Source organism: Protopterus annectens, chromosome 9.part0 (assembly GCF_019279795.1).
Source record: "Protopterus annectens isolate FY-2018-M chromosome 9.part0, PAN1.0, whole genome shotgun sequence".
Lineage (NCBI taxonomy): Eukaryota > Metazoa > Chordata > Ceratodontiformes > Protopteridae > Protopterus > Protopterus annectens.
Window position 1 is genome coordinate 16,860,850 of NC_056743.1, and position 14,019 is coordinate 16,874,868.

Sequence of the window (14,019 nt, forward strand, 5' to 3'; positions counted from 1 at the left end):
ATGAAAAGTTATGTACCTACCATAACGTTCCATGTTAGTTGTCTTCTCTCGCCTTCTTTCTTGCTTGATGGGTTCGGAGCCGATCCTCGGCTCCGACTCGGCACTTGCTAAGCTCGAGAGTCACTTTTACCAACTCGAGGCAGCCCCATATCCCATGATGCAAGGCGGTAAGTACCCAGATCTCGTTTGTACCTATAGGGAGACACACCTAGCACAGAAAAAACTTTCCACTGAGGAAAGAAAGCAATTACCCTAAGGAAGGGCTGAAAAGGGAACCAGGTAACTAACTGGTGCCTAAAGAAGCAATCTTCCAGACAAAGGAGAACAAGGTCTGTTCAGGCAAGGGTGTAGGAGGGAGGGTCGCAAGAAAGAAGGCGAGAGAAGACAACTAACATGGAACGTTATAGTAGGTACATAACTTCTCAAATGTTAAGTTGTCAATCTCGCCTTCATTCTTGCTTGATGGGACCGCGTCCCTAGCACCTCTATCCTGGGTGGCTCAATGGAACAGACTCTTGAGAACCGTAGAACCAAAACTGGCTCTATCCCTGGAGGCCAAATCCAATTTGTAATGAGAAACAAAGGTATGAGGAGTGGCCCAAGTGGCTGCTGCACAAATAGTGTCTACAGGGAGTCTAGCCTGAAAGGCTGTGGAAGTGGCTAAACTTCTGGTGGAATGCGCTTTTGGTTTTGAGCACAGCTGTTTGCCCCTGAGCTGATAGATTTCGGAGATGGTGGAAGAAAGCCATCTAGATAAGGTCACTTTGGAAACAGGAAGGCCTTTCTTATTTTCAGCATAAGAAAGAAAGAGCTGATCGGATTTCCTGAATTGTTTTGTTCTGTCCAAATAATATCTGAGTTGGCGGTGAACATCAAGATAATGTAATTTTTGTTCCGATCTGTTGGAGTAATTAGGGAAAAATACAGGGAGATCAATAGATTGGTTCAAATTAGTTTTTGAAGCCACTTTAGGCAAAAAGGATGGATTAGTTCTCAAGGATACCCTGTCCTTGTGGAAGACCAAATAAGGGGGACGAACAGAAAGGGCATGAAGTTCCGACACTCTCCTGGCCGAGGTAATAGCGACAAGGAAGAGTGTTTTCCATGAAAGAAACTTCAGAGAACATGAAACAGCTGGCTCAAAGGGAGGAAGAATTAAGGAGGTCAGCACTAGATTTAGGTCCCATTGAGGAGAAGGACTCCTGACAGGAGGTTTGAGGAGAAAAATCCCTTTTAGAAAGGCTCTACAAAGCCTGTGGGACATAATGTTGTGATCTGCAAACCCGACATGAAAGTTCGAGATAGCAGCCAACTGAACTTTAACCGTGGAAGATGAAGAGCCCGAGTGAAAGATTTCCGCTAAAAAATCCAAAACTGCATGAACAGGGGCAGTAAAAGGATCTATATTCTTTGATTTTGCCCAACAAGAGAAGCGTTTCCACTTGCTGGTATAAATCCTTCTAGTAGAGGACTTAAGAGAAGCCACTATAATATCCCTAACCGGGTTCGAGATCATAGGAAGCCTGGCTAGAGAAGGAAGTGGAGCAACCAAGCTGTGAGGTTGAGAGAAGGAATAGACCGATGCAGGTGACCCGACTGGCGGATCAGAAGGTCTGGCACTGGGTCCAGATGCCACGGCTGCACCAATAGGTGACGATGGAGAAACGGAAACCAAATTTGTCGAGGCCAATAGGGGGCAATGAGAATCATTTTGGCTCTCAAAACGGTGGCTTTCTGGAGTACTTGTGGAATCAATGGAAAAGGAGGAAAAGCATAAAGAATTCCCTGGGGCCAATCCTGGGTAAGAGCGTCTCTGGGGGGATGGCCTGGCAGTGGGAAGAGAGAGAAGAAGTCTGGGCATTTGTTGTTTTGGGGAGTAGCAAAAAGATCGCAACATGGGCGGCCCCATTCTAGAAAAATCTCCTCCACTATAGATTGTTTGAGAGACCACTCGTGAGGCATGAGAATAGCTCTGCTCAATCTGTCCGCTAAAATGTTGGTTTTCCCAGGGATATGCGTTGCTACCAGAAACCGATGAGAGGAGATAGCCCATTGCCAGAGTCTGGGAGCTTCTCAACACAAGGGATAGGACTTGGTTCCGCCCTGTTTGTTGATATACCATACTACAGACATGTTGTCCGTGTGAACTGCAATTGTTCCCAAGGGAAAAAAGTCGTTGAGGGCTTGCAACGTTAAAAGCACTGCTCTCATCTCTAGGACATTTATGTGCAGGTGGTATTCGAACGGTTGCCACGTCCCATGAACCATCCTGCCCTGATAATGACCCCCCCACCCGATCAGGGAGGCGTCCGTAGTGACTGTGGCTACCGGGGCCAGGGATACAAAGGGTCTGCCCTGATGAATCTGGGGAGAAGAAATCCACCAGGATAGGTGTTTTTTGCAAGCTTGTGTCACCAGGATTTGGTGACACATGGGAAGTTGTTGGTAAGACCACTGGGTGAACAACATCCATTGAAGAAGACGCATGTAGAAGCGAGCCAAGGGAAGAAGGGTAATGGCCGCTGCCATTAGGCCCAGCACTTTCAGGACCAGTCTGGCTTGTACCTTTTTGCTGGCGAGGATGATCCGCACGTGACTTTGGATATCTGAAATCCTTTGGTCTCTGAAGGTTGCTGACATCCGAACAGTGTCTAAATTTGCGCCTATAAAAGTAATAGACTGGCAGGGCAACAAGGAGGATTTTTCGTAGTTGATCGAAATTCCTAAACGAGTGCAGAGATTTAGGGTGTAATCCCTGGCTTGGAGAAGTTGATGCCTGGTGGTGGCTGAAAGCAGCCAGTCGTCGAGATACGGAAACACCTGGAATCCTTGACGTCTCAGGTGAGCCGTGACCACTGCCATACATTTGGTGAACACTCTGGGGGCTGTAGTGAGACCAAAGGGCAGGGCTCTGAATTGAAAATGACTGGACCCCAGCCGAAAGCAGAGAAACCTTCTGGAGCGTCTGTGAATTTTTATGTGATAGTACGCATCCTGAAGGTCTATTGAGCACATCCAGTTGTCTTTGCCCAGGAAGGGCAAAATTGATTGAAGTGTGACCATTCGAATCTCGTCTTTTTCACAGACTTGTTGAGTCTGCTGAGATCCAATATTGGTCTCCAATCTCCCGTCTTTTTGGGGACCAAAAGAACCTTGAGTAGATTCCGGCTCTGAATGGTCTGTTGTAACTGGCTGAATGGCCCTTTTGTGTAGAAGCTTTGATACTTCTAATTTTGCGATTTCCTTAGACCTGTGGCACATCTGGAAGGGAATTTTTGTGATTGAAGGGACTTTCCTCGAAAGGAATTTTGTAACCCTCGGATATGATCGACTGTACCCATCTGTCTTGTGAGAGGGAAAGCCAGGCTTGTGGGTACAGTGATAATCTTCCCCCGACTGCCTCCAAGGATGGACAGTCGGGCAACATCTCAGGGATGCTGGAAGGGCTTGTCAGAGAGAGACTCTCTGCTTCCCTGGTTCTGTGGACCCCCTCTGCCTCTAGGGCGGCGTCTGTTATTATTACCCCCTCTGCCTCTAGGGGTAAACTGACCACGTGTATCCGGAGTGACTCCTTGGGATTTGCAGAACCACATCTTTCCACCCTTCTGTCCTTTGGGGTAAGGTCTAGAAGGGGTGGAAAAACGGACCCCTACGGCAGAAAGAGTCTTGCCGTCCTGCTCACACCTGGTCAATGTATCCTTCACTTGAGGACCAAACAAAGTTGACCCATCAAAGGGAGAGTTTGTGAAGGACGCCTTGAAGGGATCAGCAAAATTACAGAGCCGCATCCAGGATTGACGTCTCAGAGCCACTCCTGTGCCTGCGGCTCTACTCGCTCCATCTGCTGCATATGAAATCAGCTGCATGGAGGAGTTGGTTATGGAGTTAAGGATTCCTAGCTGAGAAGCAATCTTGTCTTGTGCCCCCTGAGCTGTAGGATCCTGTACTATTTCACCTAGTTCCTTAAGGATGTCCCTTTGGAGTCTGGTGAAGTGACACAAATAGTTCAGCGAACGCATGGCAAAGGTCGCTGAGGAAAACATCTGCTTACCATACCTGTCCATGGTACTGGAATCCTTGTTAGGAGGATGGACTGGTACGGAAGGATCTGCAAGTTCCTTTTTAGTGGCGGCCGCCACCACCATGGCATCAACCGGGACACCTTTTGTAAGGAATTGCTGTTCGGAAGGGGCCGTAATAAATTTAGAAGGCCTCCTGGGAACTGGCTCTACGGAGTCAGGAGAAGCCCAAGCCTTTCGAGCGATAACCTGCATGAGGGGGTCAAAAGGCGGAGACACCCAGGAGGTGGAGGGTCGAGAACCAAACGCCTCTAGGTATACCGTCTCATCATCGGAGGGATTTATGGTGGGCCAGTTTCCCCTCTGTTTCAGGAGTTCTAGGATGTCTGAAAAGGAGACATCCTCAGAGGGGGATCTTGGGGACCCCTCCGACTCATCTAAGTCGGTATCCGAAGTAATAGACTCAGGGGAGTCTAGGTGCTTCCTCTTACAAGTCCTCTTGTGCGGAGGATCTGCTGACGGATCAGGAGAATCCTCGGAAGAGGGGGTTCCTCCCAGTGGGGAAACCTGAAGCGGTGGATCTCTCGGTCCGGGCGCAAGAGAGTGGGAAGAGATATCAACAGGCACCGTAGAGGGAGGAGCTAAAGGAATAGACTGCTGACTGAGACCAGGGGCCAGCACACTCCTCATCACCTCGAAGGCTCCCCTCCCAGGGAGATCCGAGAGAACCCGTTCCGAAGAAACTGGGACTCCCGGGCCCACCGAAAGGGAAGGCTCCGAGGAAGATGTTGGAGCCGAGCTCACCAAGGCCGAAGCTCCAAGGGGAAGAGCGGGGTCGGACAAGGGTCCGATGCCACTCATCCCCTCGGAGCAGACCAGGGAAGCCCGGCCACCGAATCCCTCCAAGGAAGGTCTTGAGGAGGAGATAAGACTAGATGCTGAAGGCGCAGAAGGGGGGGGGGGGTATCTGGCCTTCAGCCATAGCAGTAACTATTCCTGTAGACTCCAGCTCCAAACTCTGGGGTAGAGTCGAAGGAGGAATTTGAAGAGGGTGTCGACTAATAGTCGTCTGTTGAGACGGACTATGAAGCATTTGGGCTAGTGCCTGTGATTTTAACAATCTGCTTACCACCCTCTCTAAATCATGACAACCTGGAAGACCTCGATGATCGGCTCCGATGGCTCCGCTCCGAAAGAAGAGGTGAGGCCGGAGCCGACAGTATCGGTTCCAAAGAGGGAGACCTGGACCTCTTCCTCGAAGGAACCATCGGAGCCGAAGACCCCACGGAACCAGACGGAGCCGATAACTTTCGCCCGAGTGTAGGTCCAGATGTATCGGCTCCAGCCGGAGCCGATACAGGCAAGGAAACAATGGTGTCAGAGCCGGTCAGAGCCGACACCGAAGCCTGAGCCACATGGTGGTCGGAGCCAGTCGGAGCCGACACCAAAGTGACAGTAACAGTATCGGCACCGATAGCCATCGGTGCCGATGACTTAGACAAGATCGGATCGGCTCCAGCCGGAGCCGATCTCGACTCCGACGGAGTCGGAGCCAAGGCCGAAGGCTTAGACACAGAAGCCTGGGCCTTAGTAGTCTTAGAAGGCTTTCCCGGAGCCGATTTGACCGGGGAGCCCTCCGGTTTAAGGAGACCCCTTAAAATAAGCTTATTTCTCCTTTCCTGCAGGACTCTCTGGCTAAAAGAGTGACAAATTGCACAGGAGTCCTGCAGGTGGAGAGGTCCCAGGCAGTATAAACAAGAAGTGTGACCGTCTGTCAGAGACATCTTCTGACAGCACGAGTTACACTTCTTGAAGCCTGAGACCCTCTGCTCTTTGGACATTATTGTATCCAAAAACAGTACACACACAGTCCCGAATCAGACAATTAAAGTTAACTATGAGAAGTTATTGTAAACTCACACACACACACACCCTAACAGGGGGGGGTGGGAGGGAATAAAGGCCTGACTAAAAAGGTAAAGAAGGAAAAATAAAGTTAGTCAGGAAAGGCCTCAAAAGTATCTAAGAAAGATAGAAATCTAAGAAAAAGAGAAAAATTTTCTGATTGGGGGCTAAAATTTAGTAATACTAAACACTTACCAGGAGCTGGCAAAAGGAGGACCTCATCAGTGAAGCGGCAAACGAGATCTGGGTACTTACCGCCTTGCATCATGGGATATGGTGCTGCCTCGAGCTGGTAAAAGTGACTCTCGAGCTTAGCAAGTGCCAAGTCGGAGCCGAGGATCGGCTCCGAACCCATCAAGCAAGAATGAAGGCGAGATTGACAACTTAACATCTGTCTCTTCCAAAGTGGTGGTAGCTATTTTTTCTTTGGTCTTTTGGATATTGACTAAAACATTATCCACCCTCTTAGAGCCTTTTTTAAGGCAATGTCAAAATAATAAAAGTACCAAAACAGTAAAAACACTCAATGCACTGAGCTAAACAAGAAATTCCTATCCACACTATACAAGCTCTCTTCACTCTGGAGGATGCACACTTGGTTTAAAGCCACAGAAAATACTCAGGCAGTGGAAGGCTACAGTGCCTTCCACACTTTTGAACCAACAGTAGCACAGACAGGGGCTAAACATGGAGGTTCAAGATCTACATTAGCAAGAAATACAACTCCAGGTTGGTTGAACATGATGATGCCCTGGACTTCATCCACCTCCGAGTCTCGATAGACAATGTTCCTTACCATATCCAGCCAGCTACAGGTTGCCTTCTATGACTCACAAAAGTCAGAACTATTACCTAGACCTACTAAAGGCGCTCACCATCCAACCAAATACCCTTTTCATTTGAGACTAAGTACCCCTCTACAGACAGGAAAATATACACTGCCTCTAACTCACAGGCACAACGTTTCATGGATCTTTATCAATACAAACACCCTGGACTACACGGTGCACACACTAACAAGAGGATTAAACATACTAGGGCTAGTACTCACCAAAGGGAGAACACTGCACCCACCACCCAATGTTGTGTTCTCACTGGTGTGGTCGGACCACAAAGCTGTCAACCCCAAAATAAAAATAAACCCAGAAAACCCAACTAAACCGGTAACAGGATCTATTCTAAAACAAACTACATCTTACTAAGCAACAGTTTGTCAAAATTTATGACTCCCTGAAGCCTTGAGAAAACAGCTCTTTATAACGAATTTACAGAAACCCTGTACAAACATGTAAGTAGCTGCACTGAAGCAGTCGTACCTACTAGAAGCAAGCCCAGATCTAACACCAAAAACAACCCCCACTGGTGGAATCCTTACCTTAATAGAATATATAACGAAACAAAAAAAGTCATGGCCAAAATCAGAAAGAGAAACTCTCGCAGAGACAAGAGCTCTCTAAAATCAACAAAAGAAAAGAAAAGGTCTAAAAGTCCAACAAGGCCAATTTTGAGGTCAAGCTAGCCTCACAGACTAAGGAAGATCACAAGGCCATCTTCAACTACATCAAGAGCCCTACAGATAACACTCAGTGTGAAGAACTGGTGCCAAATGGTGCAACTTTCACTGATCAGGTTGACATCGGTAATCTATTGGCTGAAAAATTCAGCTCTAACTTCACCCCCCCCCACTACCTCCAGTGTAATCCCTTCTAGCATATCCCCCCAACCATCAACACGGAGCAGGCGCTGATGGCCTTAGCCAAACACACTGCTTCAATGGGCTTTGACAGTTTCAGGAGCTCATCAACTACAACCTCAAAACAGGTTAGATGTCAGGTGAGTGGAGGGCCGCAACAGTTATCCCTCTTCATAAGGATGGACCATCAACTGAACCTGGAAACTACAGACCCATGAGTCTGACAAATCTGATATGCAAAGTCATGGAATGAATTATGGAAACAATCAACAAGGACAGAGGCAACCTACAGACACTGGACCCATTCCAGTTTGGCTTTAAGGAAAATCTTGCCTACTCAACCTGGTAGACTTCTTTGAGAGGGTAACCAAGGCTACAGATGAAGGGAAAATGGAGCATACCGCCTACTTTGACCTGGCCAAGACATTCAAAACAATACCCCAACTTTGATATCGTTGACAAACTCTCACAACTAGACAAATCCCAACACAACCGCTGGATTTCTGGCTGGCACTCAACATCCAAGTAGTCAGGATCAGTGAGATCACCTTCACCAAACCTCCAGTCACCAGCAGAGTATTCCAGGGTCAGTGTTGGGCCCGCTCTTGTTTGGCATCAATTTCTCGAAAGTAAAGGCCAATGCCAAAGGCCTCTGGCTCACCAAGTTTGCAGATAACTGTAAACTACAAGCCATCAGACCCCCCCCCCCCCCAAACAGCAACATCCTACAAGAGGGTATAACACAAACACTGATTAAAACTCAACTTGAAGAAATGGATTACAGTACCCTTTTGGAAATCATCCAGCCAAGCTAATTACTCCATTGATTAAACACACTTAAGAGCTAACCCAATAATTAGGGATCTGGGAACATATGTAGACTGCAATCTGGCCTTCAACCAACATGTAACCAAGATACTAAGAAAATTATTTTATGTAGCCTACCTCATAAGCAAGGTTATGACATCCAAGTCCAAAGAAGTTATAGTACCATTCTACTCAACCCTTATCAGACTTCATGCCCTCTTTGGCATGTACCTAACCAGCCACTTGCAACAGTGGGAATGCCATCACCATGTCCTACACAGATCACCTTAAGTTCCTTTCACTGTACTCAAGTCTCCTACAGGTAACTGAAAGGCAATCTATGCCTAGCATCTAAAGCGTTCTCAGATCCAGCTCTGATGGATCTCTTGCAAATTTGCAAAACAGCGGCACCAGAAATACTAGTTCCAAGGACCTGAACTTTGCCTGTGATAGAAACCAAACATGCTGGAGAGAGACCAATACAGGTTTTAAAGGATGCCTACAGTACGGAATATTTTAAAGGATGCCTACAGTACGGAATAAGCTCCTCATCTACATGAAGCAGAATTTGTTCCTGACCTAAAAGAACCCTGACCAATGGAAGGAAAATCGCAAATTCACCCCCAGTCTAGCCCTTATGTATCTGATGAACAAAGGTGGACAGCAAGTAAATTAATCCCAACTAACATACCCCCAACATAACCTTTATCATTTCTTTACTAACACACCCCACCATAGAAGTGTCTAAGGAATTCTGGTACAAAACTGCGTTGGGTTGCATGGGTAGGCTTGTAAAGACTCTGGTTGTCAGCCTAGTATAAACCTATAAATGCAGCAAAAAAATGGAACAATACATGCAGAATAATGAGGTTTAAAGAAGTGAAAAATGCATGCAATGTTGGTGTGAATGAAAAATTAAGAAAAAACATGTACAGTGGATATAAAAAGTTTACACGCCCCTGTTAAAATACCGGGTTTGTGTGTTATAAAAAAAATGAGACCACAATAAATCATTTCAAAACTTTTCCCACCTTTAATGGGAACTATAACCTGTACAATTCAATTGAAAAAGAAACAAATCTGTTAGGGAAAAAATATAAAAAACGTACAATACACTGGTTGCATAAGTGTGCAATCCCTTAAATGAATACTTTGTTGGGTGTGCACACCCTTAAACTAATACTTTGTTGAAGCACCTTTTGATTTAATTATAGCATTCAGTCTTCTTGGGTAGGAGTCTATCAGCATGGCACATCTTGACTTGGCAATATTTGCCCACTCTTCCTTGCAAAAGTGCTCCAAATCTGTCATATTGCGCGAACATCTCTTGTGCACAGTCCTCTTGAGGTCACCCCACAGATTTTCTATTGGATTTAGGTCTGGGCTCTGGTAGGTCCATTCCAAAACTTTAATTTTCTTCTGGTGAAGCCATTCTTTTCTTGATTTGGATGTATGCTTGGGGTCTTTATGTTGAAGGGTGAAATTCCTCCTCATCTTCAGCTGTCTAGCAAACGCCAGAAGGTTTTGAGCCAAAAGTGACTTATCTGGAACTGTTCATAATTCCCTCCACCTTGAGTAAAGCCCAATTCCAGCTGAAGAAAAGCAACCCCAAAGCATGATACTGCCACCACTATACTTAACCGTGTGGATGGTGTTTTTCTGGCGATGCTAAGTGCTGTTTTTGTGCCAAATGTACCTTTTGGAATTATGGCCAAATAGTTCAACCTTGGTCTCATCAGACCATAACACATTTTACCACATGCTTTTGGGAGACTTGATGTATTATTTTGCAAATTTTAGCCAGGCCTGGATGTTTTTCTGCGCAAGAAAAAGGCTTCCATCTTGCAATCCTACCCCATAGCTCAGACATATGGAGAATACAGGAGATTGTTGTCACATATTACACAACCAGTACTTGCAAAAAATTCCTGCAGCTCCTTCAGTGTTGCTGTAGGTCTTTTGGCAGCCTCCCTGACCACTTTTCGTCTGGTCTTTTCATCAATTCTGGAGGGGCGTCCAGTTCTTTGTAACGTCACTGTTGTCCCATGTTTTCTCCACTTTTTGATGACTGTCTTCACTGTGTTCCATGTTATATCCAATGCTGTGGAAATTTTTTTTGTACCCTTCTCCTGACTGATACCTTTCAACAATGAGATCCTCTGATGCTTTGTAAGCTCTGTGCGAACCATGGCTTTTGCTGTAAAAGGCAACCGAGTACGTCAGGAAAATCCTACTAGGACAGCTGAACTTTATTTGGGGTTAAACAGTCTCTCTCTAACTGATGGCAGGTGTGTACCCACGAAAACTGAATGCTGTAATTAAATCAAAAGGTGCATCAACAAAGTATTAGTTGAAGGATGTGTACACAAACAACAAACTATTAGTTTAAGGGTGTACACACTTATGCAACTAGCGTATTGTACGTTTTTTATTTTTTTATATTTTTTTCCCCCTAACAGATTTGTTTTTCAATTGAATTGCACAGGTTATAGGTCACATTAAAGGTGGGAAAAGCTTTGAAATTATTTATTGTGGTCTCTCTTTTTTTTATCACAAAAACATGGCATTTTAACAGGGGTGTGTAAACATTTTATATCCACTATATATATATATATATATATATATATATATATATATATATATATATATATATATATATATATGTGTGTGTGTGTGTGTGTGTGTGTGTGTGTATATATATATATATATATATATATATATATATATATATATATATATACACACATATATTGCATAAAAAATAACTGTTTGGTTTTCTAGTAACATATTTTACCTATTTCATTTTTAATATGACTATTTAGATTTGTTGCTTGGAAGACTTTTGATATCCCAAGAAGACTTCCTATGTGTTTTTCTTTATGCCACTGGTGTGTGACCCTGGAATTACAAGTAAAGGAGATGTTGTGGGAGCCAAAGCTCTAGGAAAACCTCAACCTGGGTTCATTCACTAGATGAATTATATTAGACTGACCGTGACTACTACAAACCAAAACAAAGTAACTGCGCACACAGAAGCAATCTGGTTAATGCAAAAGACAGTTTTAAGAAATAATTTTTTTACCTTAAACCCAAAACATACCAATCCCTACACGGTTTACTTCAGTGTCAGTAACTCTCATCCTTGAGCAAGACTGTGGTTGGTGGTATGCACAGAATGCTCAGTGAATGTATCTGGTGGTATGCACAGAATATGTAATTTGAAGTGATTTCAATTAAATAAAATTATGAAAAAACCTCTTGTCATCCTATAACTACTGATGACTTTACCTTGCCATTATTGTCAAAGCCACAGCGCTGTCGTAGTATCTTTAGTCTTTCCAAATATACGGAAGGACCCACAGGCTCTCCATTTGAGTTACTTATGGCAGCTGTAGTGGTTGTACTAGCTGTGCTTGTTACATCTGTTATTCCAGTGGTATGGCTTGAAACTCCTGTGAAAAAATGAAAATGACAAAAGTAAGGTTGTGTAAGTAAACTTAACAAAATGGATGTCCAAGTTAATCACTGTTGCAAGTAGTAAGCTATTGGGGGATGCATGCTCCCAAAGGACTTATGTCTGGCCAGCTTCCAAAGCTTTAGGGTATCTTCCATGCACCTGTAAAACTGTCAGAGAATGAAGGCAAACCGGTATAAAATCAGCTGTACAGATGTCAAAAATAAGGGAGGCTGGAGCTCTAAAAATAAAAACATTCCAGGAGAAGAGGGGAAGACAGGGGTTCCCCCATCATGCAATAAAATAAGGGGGAAGGAGGAATGGTGTTTGTACAGCTACTCAAACATCTACTGATATGGTAGGTTTACTTGCACAGCCGTACTACATCATTATTAGATCACTGTTGCAGCAGCATAGAGCTATACGGGACAAATACCACACCTCTGAAAGCAAGGGAGAAGAATGAAGGGATTGAAGTCTAGGAGACTCTGGAAAATGGTTGTAGCAAAAACTGTCCTGGCCCTAGAGAAAGAATCACTTTTATAGTGTTTGGTAAAAGTATGAAGAGACGGCCAACTGCTGCCAATAAAACATTTCTAGAGTCCACCCCTTTCCAAGATGTAGAAGTAGCAGTAGCCTTGGTAGAATGGGCTCCAACTGCCTGAAGTGCCTTGTCAAGACATGAATAATAAAACAGGTCAATCAATCAGAGGAGAGGTTGCAGACAGTAATTAAACAATTGAATAATTTCATCTGGGAAGGGGAGAGAGTACGGGTCAAGAGGAAAAGTTGATTATTTCAATAGAAAGAAACCATTTGGGATTACCTGATTTAAATGGATGCACAGTTAAGGCTCACACACAACACAAACAGAAAGCTATAATTCAAAGTGGAAAGGGATGATGAAGTGTGTGCATGTGGGAGTGGGGTTCAGGAATAAGTGGGGATGGAGTGGAATTCTGGATGCAGATCCTTACGGAGAACAATAGTATACAGAATATTCTACTTATAAAGTAGCAGAAAGTATACTAAGAACTAAGCCAATACAAGAACAGAGAAAGGAAATTCTGTAGATAGGTACGACTGCAATTAGGAGTAGAAAGATTAGGAAAGGGGCCTGGAATTTACTGGAGAAAACTGGAAAAGGAACCAAGGTATTGGGGGAAAATAACTAGACAGGGAAAGGTAACAAAGAGTGGGAACAGGCAAAGAAGACATTTGGACTGCAAGACGACGCTGCCTTCCCTTATTATTAGTTGAGAAAGTACAAAGAGAAGATGGTAGGGGAATCCTAAGTGAAAGATGTACTTTGGTAGATTCTTCAGTTGAATCTAGAACACGAGCTGCTGACAAAGGAATAATTAGCAGGGTACATAAAATACTGCACATTAACTATAGAAATCAGAGGAGGTTAAAAAAGAAGGGAAGAGAGACTAGATAAACATTTCACAAGGAAACAATAGGAGGGGAGATTTGGGATTTCTGCTGGGAAGTGTTAGCATTGCATTTTTATACTCCAAGCAGACTCCAAATAATTTTTCCTAAGATAGATGGCATATGTTGCAGGGTGGGATGGGGAAGAAAGAGTTAAAAGAAAATATGTTGTATATGTAATGAGTTGGCAGACTAAAAATTTCCTACGGAGTACTCTGTCAGAAATATTAAGCGAACCGTGTAACTAAAGAAATTATTTTTTTAAGTAGGGATACAGTATTTGAATTGCCCTAGCCATAGTATGGCCCTGCTAAGTTAAATTCCGGAGGCTGCCAAAAAAGAAATAACTAGAAAATGGAAATGAAATTCTAAATCAACTATATTACTAGTAGTGAATATTTTAAAATAAAACAACTGGAAGTGGGATCTTTAGAAAAGGGTGGGAGCAAATTACACAGAAAAAAGTTGAAATTGTGAGAACACATGCAAAATAATGTTTTGGAGGAGTGAGGTTTAAAGGAAGAGAGGAATTGATCAATTTACGTAATGCGGGAATAATGACAATTGTATAAAAGAATATGTGATGTATAGGGTATGTAACTGTGAACATGTTAATATGGTTTGTCCTGTGTTATATAAATGTATGTTTGCCTGAGTCTTAAGTGCTATCAAGACATTTGACAACCAGTTGGAAATAAGTTTAATTT

The 14,019-nt window shown here is 44.0% G+C and overlaps 1 protein-coding gene across 1 annotated transcript in view; it reads right to left on the reverse strand.

The window, feature by feature from the left end:
* CKAP5 (cytoskeleton associated protein 5) overlaps positions 1 to 14,019 on the reverse strand; it is a 4,315,141-nt gene that overhangs the window by 90,205 nt on the left and 4,210,917 nt on the right. Inside the window, exon 41 of the mRNA XM_044084803.1 lies at positions 11,713 to 11,876. Coding sequence (XP_043940738.1) covers positions 11,713 to 11,876 — 164 coding nt within the window. The remainder of the gene's footprint in view (positions 1 to 11,712; positions 11,877 to 14,019) is intronic.